The sequence below is a fragment of the Salvelinus fontinalis genome, chromosome 5 (genome assembly GCF_029448725.1).
Source record: "Salvelinus fontinalis isolate EN_2023a chromosome 5, ASM2944872v1, whole genome shotgun sequence".
Classification (NCBI taxonomy): Eukaryota; Metazoa; Chordata; class Actinopteri; order Salmoniformes; family Salmonidae; genus Salvelinus; species Salvelinus fontinalis.
In genome coordinates, this window is record NC_074669.1 from 34,752,593 (window position 1) to 34,770,278 (window position 17,686).

The 17,686-nt window shown below is 45.1% G+C and overlaps 1 protein-coding gene across 17 annotated transcripts in view; it reads right to left on the bottom strand.

Moving 5' to 3' along the window:
• The window catches only part of LOC129855514 (SH3-containing GRB2-like protein 3-interacting protein 1), a 111,164-nt gene that overhangs the window by 7,350 nt on the left and 86,128 nt on the right, over positions 1 to 17,686 (bottom strand). For 10 of the 17 annotated variants that reach the window (XM_055923245.1, XM_055923248.1, XM_055923250.1 and 7 more), the window contains 14 exons: positions 15,965 to 15,976; positions 14,681 to 14,702; positions 14,455 to 14,539; positions 13,920 to 14,056; positions 11,830 to 11,934; positions 11,303 to 11,377; positions 10,330 to 11,145; positions 8,454 to 8,590; positions 7,907 to 8,063; positions 4,182 to 4,241; positions 2,468 to 2,527; positions 1,126 to 1,237; positions 761 to 916; positions 75 to 210 (listed from right to left, as the gene is read on the bottom strand). In XM_055923245.1, coding sequence (XP_055779220.1) covers positions 75 to 210; positions 761 to 916; positions 1,126 to 1,237; positions 2,468 to 2,527; positions 4,182 to 4,241; positions 7,907 to 8,063; positions 8,454 to 8,590; positions 10,330 to 11,145; positions 11,303 to 11,377; positions 11,830 to 11,934; positions 13,920 to 14,056; positions 14,455 to 14,539; positions 14,681 to 14,702; positions 15,965 to 15,976 — 2,070 coding nt within the window. Of the gene's footprint in view, positions 1 to 74; positions 211 to 760; positions 917 to 1,125; positions 1,238 to 2,467; positions 2,528 to 4,181; positions 4,242 to 7,906; positions 8,064 to 8,453; positions 8,591 to 10,329; positions 11,146 to 11,302; positions 11,378 to 11,829; positions 11,935 to 13,919; positions 14,057 to 14,454; positions 14,540 to 14,680; positions 14,703 to 15,964; positions 16,011 to 17,686 lie in introns of all 17 variants that reach the window. The other 7 variants (XM_055923254.1, XM_055923262.1, XM_055923253.1 and 4 more) reach the window with 7 other exon arrangements.

The window sequence follows — 17,686 nt, forward strand, 5'->3', positions numbered from 1 at the left end:
CAACCATAGAGATGAATCAACGACACAGAAATGTCCAGAGAAACTGTGCATAATCGAGTACAAGAGTTGCTGACCTGGTACTTGAGCATGTCCACATTGTAGTATGTGGCCTGGGGTTTCTGCTCAGCCACCTTCTTTAGATGGGTCATCAGGTTTGGCATGTTCACCCAGAAGTTCTTGCAGTCAGGGTTGGGTGTTGTGGCGGTGTCACTACGTGGGCAATAATAGAACACAATATGCATTTTATCCTATGATCTAATGATTGATCCATCTTATTATTCAACACCGGTATTCAACACCGGAGACACAACGGAGTACAGCACGAGTGATGTTTGCGTCTACCACATGGAGGTCAGGACTACGGCAGCGCTGAGATTGCAAACGGACACACGTGCTACACAAAAACACCCGCGATGCCTTGAACGTACGAGAGTGCCGAATCACCTTGGAATGAGGTGGTTAGTCAAACCACTGGGACCGACTCACAGTGACTCAGAGCCCAGTCAGAACTGGAGTTGGGTGTATTGTTTTAGTACAGTATGGATTTAAAATGTTCAATTTGACATGTTATAAATACTACAGTGCCACGTGATGTTGTGAGTGGTATAATATGAGGGAAGTTGCAGTGGTCTTTACCAGCATAGTGTTTTTGGTACAGTATGTTAAAGCTACAGTGTGATGATGTAATATTATAAACACTCCAGTATATAATGTTGTGAGGGTGCCAGTATAATGAGGGGGTGTTACAGTGGGCCTTTACCAACAGAGTAGCTGGGGGTTAGGCAGCACATGCTCCAGCCGGCTGTAGTTGGTTATGCTGAAGGTTAGCACGGCAGGGGACGGGTTATTGGCAAAGTGCCGAGTGATCCCCGCTGGAAACGACAGCACCATCTCACCTGTGATCTTCACAACACACCTTTAGACAGGGGAGGAGGAGGTTAGAATGTCTAGAAGGGGAGAGAGAGGGACATAGAGTGAAACAGGGAGATATAGAAAGGGACAGCGATAATATAAAGGGAGCGAGAGATAGAGGACAAAAGAGAGACAAAGAGAAAGAGAGACAGAGAGAGAGCAAAAGAGCAAGACATACATCTCTCTTATCAAGAGGTCTCTGAGTGGACCTACTTGTTGGGGTCGGCTCCTTTGAAGAAGGCATTGACTGTTTCAGTAAAAGCTGCCGCCACCGGAAGGGTGTCCTGTGCCCCCATGGTGAGAGGGCTGGGTCCCCTGGAGCAGCCTGTTTTAAATCAGTACACACATGTTTAATAGCAATAAAGAGAGAGAGAGAGAGAGAGAGAGAGAGAGAGAGAGAGAGAGAGAGAGAGAGAGAGAGAGAGAGAGAGAGAGAGAGAGAGAGAGAGAGAGAGAGAGAGAGAGAGAGAGAGAGAGAGAGAAAGAGAGAGAGAGAAAGAAAGAGAGAGAGCGAGAGAGAGCGAGAGAGAAGAGGAAGGAGAGAGAGGCAGACAGATAGAGAGACTCAGAGAAACCGACTGAAAATAGACCAGAGGGAAACAGTATGAGAAGCAGAAAGAGAAAGACTATCAGCATTAAACACAATGTCTACAGTCCTCACAAACCATCCCTCTCCTAGCAGCCCCGCTACATTTCTATCCATAACGACTCCTCCCGTTTACTGTAGTACACCCCATTTCCAGTTTACTGACTCTCTCTCACCGGCAGTGTATCGATGAAGATGGAGAACCAAAGAGCGTGTGAGAGAACCACTGTGATTAGAATGATCAAAATGAGAACCAATACCTGTGTATGATGGGTGGGTTTGGCATCTATAACATCTCACTGTCTTTGCTTGTGAAATAAATATTTAGATGTACTATGTAAAGTCCCTCACCACTGTTGTACAACTGTACACAGAGTACAATTCCAGGCTTCGCTATAATTATGAGGACTAATAAAGGCCAGTTTCATGGTGATTCAGAAACACTGAAAAGAAAAGGAGAGAGAAAAAGAGAGAGAGAGAAAGAGAAACAGAGAGAAAGAGAGAGAGAGAGAGAGAGAGAAAGAGAGAGAGAGAAAGAGAGAGAGAAAGAGAGAGAGAGAGTTCATGCGTAATCCAGACATGCTGTTGATGCCGGATCATTGGGACAAGATCAAAGATCAAAACCAAAACCCAGAAGACCAAAGAGAAGTGAGTCCACACAAAAAGAAGACGACAAAAACTAAGATTAGTAGAGCACCTGAAGAATGACGATCTTTCAGGAAAAGACAGACTTGCGGCCACCGCATGTGAAATGAGAACGAATGACGACGCGAGGAGGAGTGTGAGAAAGAGGCATGTAGAGAGGCTCGGGAATTAGCTTGGAGGCAGTGAGTGGCGGGCCATGGGATGGAGGGGTGAGAGGAGTGAGGAGGGGGGGGGGGGGGGGGGGGGGGCTTGCACAGATGAGGCCCGAGTCGGGTCGGGGTGAGTGTGCACACTACAGTTAGCCGTTGTGCAGACACAACTTACCTTCAAAGGTTAAATAAAACTTTCCTCTGTCAAACCAAACCAGGGAAGGCTGGTCATTCTCTGTGGTAGGGGGAGGGAGGAGGGAGAGGAGGAAGGGAGAGTGGGTGAGGAGGGCGGGTGAGAGGGGGAGGAAGAGAGAAGGACAGTAGCGTGAGTCACACGGCAGGTCTATCACACATCACAGTGAGGTGAGGTGGGACATGGCACAGCAAGCCAAAACAGTGCCAGGACAGAACCAAATGGTGTGTGTCTGTCTTCGTGTCGGCTGCCTACGAGCTTTCACACTATTGATGCTGACCTGAACCGTATTGTTCTGGCTCGGATAATACCTTTCTACATTGTCCTTTCCAGCATGGTTCCAGGCAGCAAAGGATCCATAGCCAGGTCAGAAAAGCGCTGACCAGCTCTGCTCAGCTCAGTAGTGTGAAACAGGTACATGCGTGTGTGGGAGGGGGCTGGACCAGGTGAAATAAGGTATCTCTTGGTGGATGGCGGATCTCTAGGGGCGTGGCGAAAACAAGCCAAGCCTGGAGAGGACTGACTGGGAACGATACCTGGCAGATCATTCATACTGCACATACAACGTTCATCTACACACTGCTATAGAAAACCCTTCATTATCATTATCGTTACATAAATACTTTTACATCACATGCCAATAGTAGACCGTTTTGTTTTGTGTCACACCGGCCATAGTCTTTCAGAATAAATGGACTCTGGCTGTTGTACCTGATGATGTACACCAGGGGGCGGTGATTAGGATAAAAACAGGGGTGCTGGAGGGGGTTGTTGGGCTCACTGTTAAGGTGTGACCACTGAGGGGGTGGTTGGGACCTTGGGAGGTTGTGAACGGATGGATGGAGTGGAGGTGAATGGCAGACAGGTGTTCTGATGGGGGTTGCATGGTTAGAGTAGTGGAGAAACACGTTCCCATGGGTGGAGTGAGAGGGTGAGAAGGCAGAGGCTAAGGGGATGTCTAGTACGGGGGGGGTAGGTTGGGATATGGGCACCAGAGAGCTCTCTCACTGGCTGCCTGCCTGTCTGTGATGATCGGAGTGGTGAGGATGAGGGTGGCGCGATGAATACCAACCAGTTGGAGACACTCAGGCTAAATCTCCTGCCAGACTTCAAAAGCAGCTAGGCTCTGTTTCTATCACAGAGTGTGTGTGGATCGAGAGTGCCCACAGATGCCACAGAAGCTCTTCAGACAGGCTACACTCTTTACACACAGGAACACACACACACGCACACCCCACCGCAGAGTAACAGCATGGTTGAAAACACAGTGCACTCCATACAGTACACACATAATAACTATCACACAAAAATGGATGTTGCCATGGTGATGTGGGCAGCAAAGGATGGACAGTCATCATTTTTTTTTTTTTTAAATAACCTTGTAGGAGTGGGATGATAAAAAACAGATGCATGACATTTCAGCTTTATCATTGGGATGCTTTTCATTCAAGTGAAAAATGGAAACGAAATCTGTGGCGCACTCCAATATCTCAGTTCAAATTTACTCCCCTCATATGATAGCTGCCATCAACTCTGAGATGGATTGACAACAACAAATAAACAAAGCAAGAAAATGATAATGGATGGATGACCTATGACATCAGACGGTCTTCAAAGCTTGTGTGGAACATTCACCTCTCCTAGGTGCCACCCCCTCCCTCTCAGAAAGCCTCCCTCCATCCACACTATACTGTACCTGCCAGGGAATCAAAGGGCCTCCCAAACGTGGGCAGTTTGTCTACAAAAGCATCATCTTCTGACATCACAACAAGCGACAGCCCAAAAGAAAAAAAGGACAGAGCAAATGCAAATCAAATCAAAACAAAAGAAAAAACACTGTCAGGAATAATGGTAATACATTTTAGAAATGGACAGTGTCACAGTAAAGAGGGCACGTTGTGAACGAAAAAATGATGGGATGGATGAAAAATGTGGAGAGAAAAAAACAACTCACAACTCAAATACGAAAATCTATGGGATGAGAAACACACAAGGCATGATCAGCATTTCAATTGTGTGCTCTCCGCTCTAAGCCTACTTAGGTTGCAAATCATATTCCACTGTTCTCCTCACAGATCTAAAGAACATGACGTACACTACCGTTCAAAAGTTTGGGGTCACTTAGAAATGTCCTTGTTTTTGAAAGAAAAGCACATTTTTTGTCCATTAAAATAACATCAAATTGATCAGAAATACAGTGTAGACATTGTTAATGTTGTAAATGACTATTGTAGCTGGAAACGGCTGATTTTTAATGGAATATCTACATAGGCGTACAGAAGCCCATTATCAGCAACCATCACTCCTGTGTTCCAATGTCACTTTGTGCTAGCTAATCCCATGTTTATCATTTGAAAAGGCTAATTGATCATTAGAAAACCTTTTTGCAATTATGTTAGCACAGCTGAAAACTGTTGTGCTGATTAAAGAAGCAATAAAACTTATTTAGACTAGTTGAGTATCTGGAACATCAGCATTTGTGGGTTCGATTACAGGCTCAACATGGCCAGAAACAAAGAACTTGCTCCTGAAATTTGTCAGTCTATTCTTGTTCTGAGAAATGAAGGCTATTCCATGCGAGAAATTGCCAAGAAACTGAAGATCTCGTACAACGCTGTGTACTACTCCCTTCACAGAACAGCGCAAACTGTCTCTAACCAGAATAGAAAGAGGAGTGGGAGGCCCCGGTGCACAACTGAGCAAGAGGACAAGTACATTAGTGTCTAGTTTGAGAAACAGACGCCTCACAAGTCCTCAACTGGCAGATTCATTAAATAGTACCCGCAAAACACTAGTCTCAATGTCAACAGTGAAGAGGCGACTCCGGGATGCTGTTGCTGATAATGGGCCTCTGTACTACTATGTAGATATTCCATTAAAACAATTGTTTAAATCAGCCGTTTCCAGCTACAATAGTCATTTACAACATTAACCTGTCTAGGATCAGCGTGCCGCTAGCGGCACACCCCCCCCCCCCCCACTGAAAAACCAGTGCCGCGAAATTCAAAAAATATTTTTTTTTTAAATATTTAACTTTCACACATTAAAGTCCAATACAGCTAATGAAAGACACAGATCTTGTGAATCCAGTCAACATGTCCGATTTTTAAAATGTTTTACAGGGAAGACACAATATGTAAAGATGTACATCTATTACCTAAAAACACATTAGCATAATCCACCATCTTTTATTTGTCCACCAACACCAGTAGCCATCACCAATTCGGCTAAACTAAGATATTTATAGCCCCTAACCAACAAAAAAACTCATCAGATGACAGTCTGATAACATATTTATGGTATGGGATAGGTTTTGTTAGAAAAAAGTGCATATTTCAGGTAGATGGCATAGGTTACAATTGCACCCACCGTCACAAATGGACTAGAAAAACTACATTGAGCAACGTGTTTACCTACTTACTAATCATCAAACATTTCGTAAAAATACACAGCATACATGAATCGAAAGACACAGATCCTGTGAATACAGACAATATTTCAGATTTTCTAAGTGTCTTACAGCGAAAACACAATAAATCGTTATATTAGCATAGCACATAGCACATAGCAGCCCAGCATTGATTCTAGCCAAAGTGGGCGATAACGTCAACATCGCCAAAAATATATTAATTTTTTCACTAACCTTCTCAGAATTCTTCAGATGACACTGAAGAATCCATATAGAGTCCATATATATAGAGTCCAATCCATATAGAGTTTGATCGAAAATGTTTATATTTAGCCACCAAAATCATGGTTAGACAATGTGAAATGTAGCTCAGCTGGTCAGAAAATGTCCTTGCGCCACTTAGACAGTGATCTACTCTTATACATAAATACTCATAAACGTGACTAAAATATAGGGTGGACAGGGATTGATAGACAATTTAATTCTTAATACAATTGCGGAATTACATTTTTTAATTTATCCTTACTTTTCAATACAGTTTGCGCCAAGCGAAGCTACGTCAAAAAACATGGCGTCCTAAGCCACTAAAATGTTTCGACAGAAACACGATTTATCATAATAAAAATGTCCTACTTTGAGCTGTTCTTCCATCAGTATCTTGGGCAAAGGATCCTTTCTTGGGAGTAATCGTATTTTGGTGGAAAGCTGTCCTCTTGCCATGTGGAAATGCCAACTGCGTTCGGGATGAACTGAAAGCGTGCCCAGCTATTCACAGCGTTAAAGAAATAAATGTCCCAAAATCGCACTAAACGGATATAAATTGCTATAAAACGCTTTAAATTAACTACCTTATGATGTTTTTAACTCCCATAACGAGTAGAAACATGACCCGAGTAATATTACCCCCTTCACTAATGCTTGGAACAGGTGCGGGCCGGTGTCCTCTAGGCGCATGACGCAGCTCCAAAAGAATGACTAGCCTCAGGGTTTTTTCATTTGTAGTGCCTGTGAACGCGCAATCGACCCCATTGAAATCGTCATCACGTAAAGGCATCCAGGGGAAGACGTAAGCAGTGTCTGTATAGTCATAGCAATAACAGTGCCCTTTTAACTGACTTCAGAACAGTGGCCAACATTTCTGAAATCTGACTCCATGTCAGGGAAATTGCTGTAGAATGGGCTCTGTTCCACTTAGAGACAAAATTTCAACTCCTATAGAAACTATAGACTGTTTTCTATCCAATAATAATAATAATATGCATATTGTACGATCAAGGATTTTGTGGGAAGCCGTTTCAAAAATTACCCAATTAGCATAAATAGTCTCAACAGCGCCCCCATCCTCAACAGGTTAACAATGTCTACACTGTATTTCTGATCAATTTGATGTCATTTTAAGATTAAAAAAAAGTGCTTTTCTTTCAAAAACAAGGAAAAGTGACCCCAAACTTTTGAACGGTAGTGTACGCATTGTGTATCTAACAAAACAGTAAATACCCAGCAAACATTTACCACATCATGCTTCGTTTAAGGGATGATTTAAAATGTCGCTCTCTGGGATTAATACCATGTGTCTTCATGACTGACTGAATGACCTCGTAATATACTGTCGGCTCTTCTGACAATAACCTTCTCCCCTAGCTGAGTGAACGGTCACAGTATATTTAACCATTCCATTGCGACTTATTAGGCACGTTGTAGTCTTTAAAATCGTTTCCCGCATTCACAGAAATGCAGTGTACATCGAGTGAATACACTGAGTGAGTGTAATACATAACACTGAGTGAATAACTAACTCAAGCATTCGCTGGAGGAGTGCATGAGGATTTATTGAGAGAGAGTTGAGAGTCGCAGAAAAGCGCCAGCAGCCGATGGACGCCGCCATCTCAGCAGCAGCACAGAGATTGACCCGAAGCAAACACTCAACACAGGTAACAGCACAAGTACTGTAACGGTATCACAGGTACAGTAGCACAGGCAGTGATGAGAGAGAGATGACGCGGTACACACACCTGACACAGAGACAGTGAGATCTTTACCGACGGTGGGGGTGGTGGCTGCACTCAAGGAGTTGTTGGAGGAGATAGAGGAAGTGCTCTCGGCCCGAGCCAGGGGGGCGATTGGAGGGGGGCTGGACGAGTGACTGACCGGGGGACTAAAAGGCCGGCTCTGCATGGGGACAGAGTGACAGAGAAAAAAGATAGGTTTTCATGTTAGATATCCTATTAGTGATATGATTTAATTATCAGTAGTTTAATGTTCAATCATCCTCACATTTCAGCATCTATTTTTTGGGGGGGGGCTAAACATGAAGAACACTTGAAACTAACGGTCAAATATCTACTACAGGTCAATTGCGGATGTACCATAAAGTATAAAAAAGGTATTGTTTACGAGGAGGAGTGCGCTGCTTGACGAGGTTTGAGGTTTTTATTACTGTATCGCGTACCATATCCCCTACGCTGTTTTTTATATATATAAGAAGAGTTGTTACTGTGCAAGTAGGGTGTTATTACAGTTTGTAGTAAGTCAAGTGTAAACAAAGATATCATCACGTACCACATCCCCCATGCTAGGTTTCCCAGGAGGCAGTTTGGGTCGTGAGGAAGGGCGTGGCGGAGGTGGGGGCGGGGTGACGCTGCTGACAACAGCTGATGGCGCTGACGGTGTAGCAGGTCGAGCCGGAGAGGACGCTCCTGCAAGGGGGACAAGAGGACACCTGGCTTAGAAGAACACTAGGACATCACTGTCCAGAGAAATCGAAAATAAACATGCGGGGAGATCCTAGCACATCAAAACAAAACTGACCAGACAGTCTCTCTAGAACAGGGGTGACAAACTCATTCCACAGAGGGCCTAGTGCCTGCGGGTTTTTTGTTTTTTTCCTTTCAATTGAGACTGAGACAACCAGGGTAGGGGAGTTCTTTACTAATTAGTGACCTTAATTCATCAATCAAGTACAAGGGAGGAGCGAAAACCCACAGACACTCGGCGCTCCGTGGAATGAGTTTGACACGAGCTCTAGAACATCTAGTTCATTCTAGAAGAATGATTGGATAACCTGGTTTCCTGTTGACGGAACAGTATGTTTGATTGAATTTCCACTGAGCTAAATTGAATTGGATAGAACGACAGTGAAACAACACACACCAGTCCACCATGGCTATCTATGAGGGAGGTTTTGGCAGACAGTAGTGCAGGGGTGTCAAACATATGGCACAGGGGGTCCAATCTGGCCGCTGGTGGTTTGAATATGTTTTTAATTTTTTATAAATATACTTCAAAATGACTAAAATCAAATTGAAACTGTGTAGAAATGATAATGGACCTGTATTCATACAGGTTCTTGACTGTCCAGCTCGCAAATAATCACTTGACAGTAAAGGAGCATTGAAAATTCCAAAATCTATGGATAGAGGACTATTTTATGCCAATTTTTAAGGCAAAGAAATATAATAAATTACCAGTGCGGCCCTCTGGACCTCGTTTAAGACCAAGTGTGGCCCCTGGGGAAAAATGTGTTTGACACCCCTGCAGTAGTGGGTGATATGATATATATTTTTTAAACACTCTGGACTCAGTCAAACACTTTATTGTTTATCTTGAGGGACGATTTTCCCACAGGGGGACAAGAAAGTCAGAGCCAGAATACCCACTCATCCCGGCATTCCGAAGTGCTGTGTCAGCAGGATCTGTCCCGGCTGTGTTTTCAGTCCTGAATCCGGTTGTCCCGTTCCATGTGTTAAACTAAACTAACTAATGCCCCTCATCATGGTCACGTAGAATACACACACAATCAGGTCTACACTACACACTTCTCTTTTTAGTCTACAACAGAACAATACTGCATAACGACCGTCATAATTGTAAAGCACCTTACATAGACGACAACAGGGAACAACGGGTTCATTGGCTTAGAAATCTTAACCCACTTCTTTCTGATAACACACACACACACACACACACACACACACACACACACACACACAAATTCGATTTTGTAAGACGAGCTGTAGGTCTAAACAAGAGCAGTGTTTCTGTACAGTACCTTCTCTTATACTGTATTAATGTGAGGATTGTGATCAGCCCTGATATAGGAATCAGTCAGCATTAATCTAATCATTACACAACGTAATGAATATAATTCTCCTACTCACAGTTGACTTCAACGGGCCGCTCCAGTCAAACAGCAAGCCACCTAAACCTAATCACTGCCTTAAATAGATGGTCATTATGTTCCTAGTTTTTAATCAACCAACATTTATTTATACAGATAAGTCAATTAAGAACAGACTCTTTTACAATGACAACATATCAAGTATGTGCTTACACTAGCTGACTGCGTTATACATCAGCACGTCTCTACGGGCTGAGACTGATGGTGACAGATGGGGGGTGTTGTGTAGGATGAGTTTAGCCTTCCAGGGGTACTCACCACTACCCGTACCCCCTGTCGTTGGTCCTGGCGAGGACACCACTGCCCTGTACGTAGGGGGTGGAGGAGGGGGAGGCGCAACACGGGAAACCTGGCCAACATCTTTGGGTGACACGGTGGTGGTGGTTTCACTGAGGTCCTCTTTCGGAGGGGCAGGTGGGACAGGCAGAGCTGCTGCTACAGGACTCCTCCGTTCCTCCGCGACGAGGGGCGGGGGGATGGTGCGTGAGGGTGCCTCCACAGGGGCAGGGGGGCTGGTGGGGGAGACAGGTGTGCTTGCTTTGGGAGAAGAGGGGACTGCAGAGGGGACAGGGGCAACGCTGGGGGGTGAGGTGACAGGGGCGATGCTGGAGGTTAAGTCGAGAGTGGGGACAGCAGTGGGTGTGGGAGTGGGGGGTGGTGTAGGGTCCTTTGGTGGAAGTGGTGAGGGTGGGGGTGTAGGGTCTTTAGGTGTGGGTGGGACTGTGGGTAGGGGGGGCACTGGTTCCTCTGTAGGGGGTGGGGAGGTGTGTAATGGAGAGACAGGTTCTTCCTGTGGGGGAGGGGAGGTGGGGAGAGGGGAGAGAGAGGGGGCAGGGACAGGGTCATCCAGAGGGAGAGGGGAGGAGGGTACAGGAGGGGCAGGGGGATCTTCTGGAGGGGGTGGGGACGTTGGAGGGGGCGGTTTTTCAGAGGCTGCGGATTCCTCCTCGCTGAAGCAGATCCACTTGTCGGCAGACTCCTCGCCAAAGGCAGGGGGTTCCGCTGGGCCGAAAATTGTGTCCAGGTTTGGAACGGAGGTCTTCCTCCCTGAGCCTTCTGCCTTTATTGACAAACCTGACAGACAGAGCCATGTGCAGGGAGAGAGGAGCAGAGCAGTTAGTATGAGAATCAGTGAGAGAGAGTGAGAGAGACAGCAAATGCAAGAAAAAGTTAGAGGGAAGGAGAGAGGGTAGGGGGCTGGAGTGAGGGGTCGAGGGATGAGGGGTCTTACCGGCAGCATCTGCAGAGGGGGAGCCAGTCAGAGGGGGGGAGGTCGGGACATTCTTGGGCGGAAGCGGGGGCGGAGCTGCAATGATATCAGTGCATCCGTGAACAGCCTGTCACTCTAAAGGGTGGCGCCATTTAGAGGCACCTGGTGTTAGTGCCTGGCTGCGCCACACCAGCTCAGCACAGTACAGGTAGGGAACTACCATACGGCCCCATGCCATATATTACATACACCACCATGCATATGGCCCATAATCCATGCAGATGCAGGGGGGGAAGAGGAGGAAGAGGCAATTGAATCATGATGCTCAACATTAGTATGGATTTAATTATATCTCTAATGACGGATGAAATGAGTGGGTTAGTACGGGCTGAGTTAATGGCACACTTGTTCACAGACTCTCTCTCTCCCTCTGTTCATCCGTCCAGATCGCTCATTAGGTTCAGTCATGAGGGTGAGGTGGTTTATGAGGTGAGTTGATGGTTCCGTGCAGTCATTCCAGGAAGTGCAAACACAAATGGAAAACTTACTGCCTGTAGGGAAGGGTCTTGTGAAAGAGAAGTCTGGGCTCAGTGACTCAGACTCAGGTAGAGGAGCACCCCACACGCCACACATCACTGGCTCAGATATACCCGCTACGTTCAGGACAGACAGGGGACATAACATAGAGGGGGCGTCAGTTTAATAAGCTAAAAATAGATACCTCTTGGTAACTGCATGTTAAAATACTGCACGTTAGCATCTACAATAAAGACATGAATTGAATCTGAATTCTTGGACCCAGATTACCATGAACCTAAACGTGTCATGTCTATAACCAACCAATCACTGCTAAAAAAAAAGACACCAAGAAGTAACGAGGTAATATCAGTTTAATTAGCTATCGTTGTGGCGAATATCTCCTACTACCGAAGGCAGCATCTTTATACAAGCTCATCCGTTACTTACAAATAGAGAATAGCAACCCTATCAGTCTCACAGAATCATCCATTGAGAAAGAGGGATATCAGCAGGGACTAACAACCTCGTCGAGAAACCTCTATCCTTGAATGGTGTGTTTAAAAAAAAGCAAAGGCTGCTGGATCTGTATGTAGTAACATTAGCTATGCTTCGGCAGGTAGTTATATAACAAGCTAAGAGCTGTCCAGTCAGAGCCTGCAGAGCTAGTATAAAACCCTGACTGTGAGAGGGGTGAGGGGAGGATCCACACAACAACAAACCAACCAAGGTGGAATCTCATTTACCTCATAGTGCCTCTGACCACTAGCGTGTTTGTGAGAGTTTTAGTTTGCAAGACATAGTGGCAGTGTGTGCAGCTGACAAGGGAAGAGGGATAGTGTCTTTAGAGGTGGCCGAAAGGTAGTGGAGGGAATAGGAAGCATCCATCTTGTTGGTGCTATGCATCTGCGGTGTGTCTTCAGTGTCACAGCCAGCGTCAGTGCTCCCACGACAAGCCATTGTCGTTACAGCGCTCGATCACAGAAAAACAAGGTAGGGATGGACACACGCACACACACACACACACACACACACACACACACACACACACACACACACACACACACACACACACACACACACACACACACACACACACACACACGCGCTAGTGCTGAGAGATTAGTGCTTTTTGAGGTCAGTTCGAGTTTTATTTTAAAAAAGAATCACAGTTTATGGTTTCTGGTTATTTTTTAATTTTTAATTTTTACATGAAATCATTTTAGTGCTTTTTAATTGAAATGGCAAATACTGAGAACATTCAATTGCCAAAACATTGAAAACCATCCATTGTCTTATTACTTTATTTGATGACTTTCTTCTATTTAATTCTTTAGTCACATCTCTGCTCATCTCATCTCTGCTCATCTCATCTCATCTCTGCTCATCTCATCTTTGCTCAGGCAGTAGCAGCCAGCCGGCCAGACCACCATCTAACGTTAGGCGCGTTCTTCTGCCCAGGTGTTGCTGACGCATGCCAGATCTTACATATCAACTAACCACATCATACAGTACTGTATGTTACAGCAATCTGGTGCCCTACGGAACAGTCGATGACTTGGCACGCAACCACGGGTTGATGCATGCAAAGTCTGAGCAGGGAAACGTGACCGTAATCTCTGTGCTCCCTAACGAGTCATCCTGTTCAGCTAGGCTAGTAGCTAACTAGATGGCTAGCTAGTAGCTTCCTTATGCTGCAGAGCTGTCTGACAAAATTACAGAGTCCTGCAACTATCAATTGTGTAGAACTACTTCACGAACTGTCTCTATCCCTCTCGTCGTTGTGTACATCCCTCTCTCATGAGTGTCAGGGGCCTGGATAAACAGGGCGGGCAGTGGATTATGGGCATTGTAGTTAATTAGCATGTTTTCTGCGCTGAACTAAGTTGAATTTTTTCCTGTTGAAAACTACAAATTCCTATAGCATCCCAGAGTTTGTTCCTGATCTGATTTCTCTCGTGCTTGCTTGGATTTCTTTCTAGAGAAACGGCGAGTTGATCTCACAAACAAAAATACTAACTAAATGCAATTCAAGTAATTGAACCAATGTCGATGCTGGTTAAATCTCTCAGCGCGCGCACACACACACACACCAAACAAACATCAAAGAAAGTTGATGTACCTTCAGTTTTCTGCTCTCCGAAGGCTGTCTCCAGCGGAGGCCCAAATAAGGCTGCAGTGTCCTCTGGTACAGGTGCGGCTTTCTTCTCTGGTACTGCTTTCTTCTCTGGTACTGGTACTGCTGGGGCTCTCTTACTTCTGGGAGGGACATAAAGAGGGACAGACAGACAGGGTTAGTAGGCTGTAGCATTCTCTGGTACTGTGGCTTTCTTACTGCTGAGGGATGGAGATAAGGATAGACAGGGACAGCAGGACGAGTCAGACGATCAGTCGACACACAGAAACTAAGACAAACTTCAGTCCCCTCACTCAGCACACTACAACAAGAGATGCATTCATGTCAAAAGGGAAGGAAGGGGATGTATCAGCTTCCGAATTAACGTGACTAAATCAGTGACTGCTGATTGTCATCAGAGACTGGAAGTCAACAAGAGGTTCATGTAAAACTACGGATGTACAGACCAGTGGATGACTACACAGCCACAGAACCTGGGGCGAGTCTGTAACAGGTCAGTGGGCAACAGATGAAGACGTACCTGGGGACTTGTAGCGCCGGGGCTGCCAATGTGGGGACCTCAATGGGTGCAGGACGTCTTGGCCGAGCTACCTGTATCTCTTCACCTGAGGAGAGATTCGTTCACAGTCGTTCACCTCAACTGACTCATCATACACACTGAAACACATTGAAGCTAATCAGTGACTTGGCTTTTCACCTGAGGATTTTAGCTTTAAACAACAAGAGGAGACAACTTAGGTACTTACCAGAGTCCTTTGTCATCAACCCCTATAATAAAAACACATACATTTGAAAAAAGACAAGAAAACATATCACACATTACATTTCACACTCAAATGACTCATATGGAACTATTAAAGGGTTTTAAAAATCCATGAGTCACACTGTGTTAATGTGCACATTAGATACAGTATTCCCAGGAGGGAGCCTATCCACTAGGTCAGAAAATGGTCTCTGTAGCCTAAGAATGAGCTAATCGGATGAGAGCATTGGCTGGGCTGACTTAGCAACTGTCTCCACAGGGAAGTGGAGATCCACTAGGTCTGTTCTCTCTACCTCACGCAAAAATACTGTGGAACAATCTAGGAGCAATTGGCTTCAGTACAGTACACCATCCATGTCTCAATTGTCTTAAGGTTTAAAAATAATTATTTACCAGGTCTACTACCCTTCATCTACACTGACTGAAGTGGATTTAACAGGTGACATCAATAAGGGATCAAGGCTTTCACCCGGATTCACCTGGTCAGTCTATGTCATGGAAAAAGCAGGTGTTCATAATGTTTTGTGCACTCAGTGCATAGTGGGAGTTCAGTGGTCACAGAAAGCTGTCAGAGACAGATAGAAAGAGTAGGTCTTTGAAGCCTCGTGTAAGCCCAAAACATTATACACCCTGCACAAAATTGAGAGAGACAGATACATAATACAGATGAGATTGTGTAATGAGAGAGAGAGATACAGAAACATGGTGAGAGAGACAGAGAGAAACTCAGAGGTGAAGAGAGAGAAAATGAGAGAAAGAGAGAGCAGGGAGAGATAAAAAGAGCAAGAGACCAAGACAGAGAGTGCTGCTTTTTAGTGAGAATACAGTGCATGAAATAACTCTCAAAGAGACACGATAAGAAGGAAAATAGAGGGAGAAGGGAGAGTGAGAGAGGAGCAGAGGAATCACTAGAATGCGGGTCTGAAGTGAGAGATCAAAGGGTCCAGCTGTCGACAGATGGGGTGAATCTCAAATGCCCTTTCTCAATTTCTTGCGTCGTGTCATCCCTTCTTCTACCCAGCTCCTTAATATATCAGAAGGAAGCAAGGAGGCGGCGAAGACAGAGGCTATGAGGAATCAAGGAAAGACTATTCAGATTCACCCAGAGACTGGGTGAAAAATTAGCAATATTTTCCTGATCTGTTTCAACTGTCAACTCCACTGCAACCTTCTCCCCTCCACTCCTCAGGCAGGTTACAGGAAGCAGAGTGAGAAGAAGCGTTTGTAATTTACCCCAGGGACAGACATGGAATGGTGGGACACTTACCGGGCTACGTCTCTATGACCAGCAAAAAGGAAGAGAGAAGAGATACCTGGTCAGAGAGTGATGAATCAGTAAAGCACACCTCTCCAAATTAATACAGTTACATTCCCAACACAACAGTTTCACTCCCAACACAACAGTTACACTCACAACACAACAGTTACACTCAGTCAGTTAGAACCAGTAGCCTACTTCTCCAAAAGGCACAACCAGATTCATCACCATTAATGGCTGTAATGGAAATTCAGCTTAGTCATCGCCGCACCAGAGACACAGAGTGGTAAAGAAAGGTACAGTACAGTAGTTTACTGTCATAGTGATGTCACTACGAGAGAACAATGAGCCAGATACTTCACAGGACGTATACATCTGAAGCATCTCTTTAAGTTCTTTTCACCACCAAATATGGTGAGAGGAGAGGAAATCCTGTGGCAGAAAGTGGGAGAAGTTAGAGCTAGATGAAACCTGGCCAATATTCTGCTAATTCTCTCAGAGATGAAACACTCGAGCTCAATACAGTTTTCTGCTCCCGAAACTATTGTAAATGACCTGACTAGATCATAAAGGAACAATTGTCTAGACAGAGGGTTGAGTTTACGAATTGACGGTTTATTAACCCAACTTTACACAGGCTACTGTTTGGCCGTAGCCCACGCCAAATAAACTAAAGATACCCCACAAGCCAACTGTGACCTTCTCTTGTGAAGCCCAGACATAAGAGAGAGAACAATGGCTAAACCTGGTTTTAACTTCCAATGCTCAATCCCCCTGCCCAACCCCCCTCCACGCCACTCCGCCAACCACCAGGATGCCCGGCATTAGAACATTCCAGGCATCCCTGTGATTGGCAGATAGCAGGTTGATTGGCATGTCGGACCCCGCGAACACTGGTAAGTACAACACAACCCACTAATACACTACCACATAACACGCCGCTGTCTGTGCCGGTTGCTACACAATCATCTGTTACGAACAGAGTGCACTAAGTTTTGTAGACTTAAACCTCTCGAAAAGTTTTTTAAAAGTTGCATTGTTTTAGAAGGAGTGCAATGGCGAATTGAGTTATTGCATACGCTCACTTCACAGGAGTAGGTGTTCCCTAAATGAAACATGCAAATACATGCTAGAACACGCCAATGGGATCTCGGTAGCTTGTGCTTGGCCCTGCCCACCTCCTTGCTTATCCTGCCCACAACGCTCAATTTGCTCCGGTTGGAAACGACACCCTGTGGTCTATCTTGGGTTATTATTTTTTTTAAATGGTATAGGGCAGGGGTGTCAAACTCATTCCACGGAGGGCCTAGTGTCTGCAGGTTTTTGGTTTTTCCTTTCAATAAAGCCCTAGACAACCAGGTGTGGGGAGTTCCTAACTAATTAGTGATGTTAATTCATCAATCAAGTACAAGGGAGGAGCGAAAACCCGCAGACACTCGGCCCCCCGTGGAATGAGTTTGACACCTGTGCCATAGAGATAGAGGACTCATCTTTGTATTGGTGCCATTATAGCGTCTGTGACAGCATGGGCAGCACCATTGAGGCAATCTCCATTTTAAAGTAGTCCGTTTTTTTCCTCTTCATTGGCTGATTGCTCCCAACTCATAGCAATCCCCACCCAGTTGACTACTTAAAAAAATGGTTATATTTTATTTAACTAGGCAAGTCAGTTAAGAACAAATTCAAATTTTACAATGATGGCCTTTCCCTGGCCAAATCCTCCTCTAACCT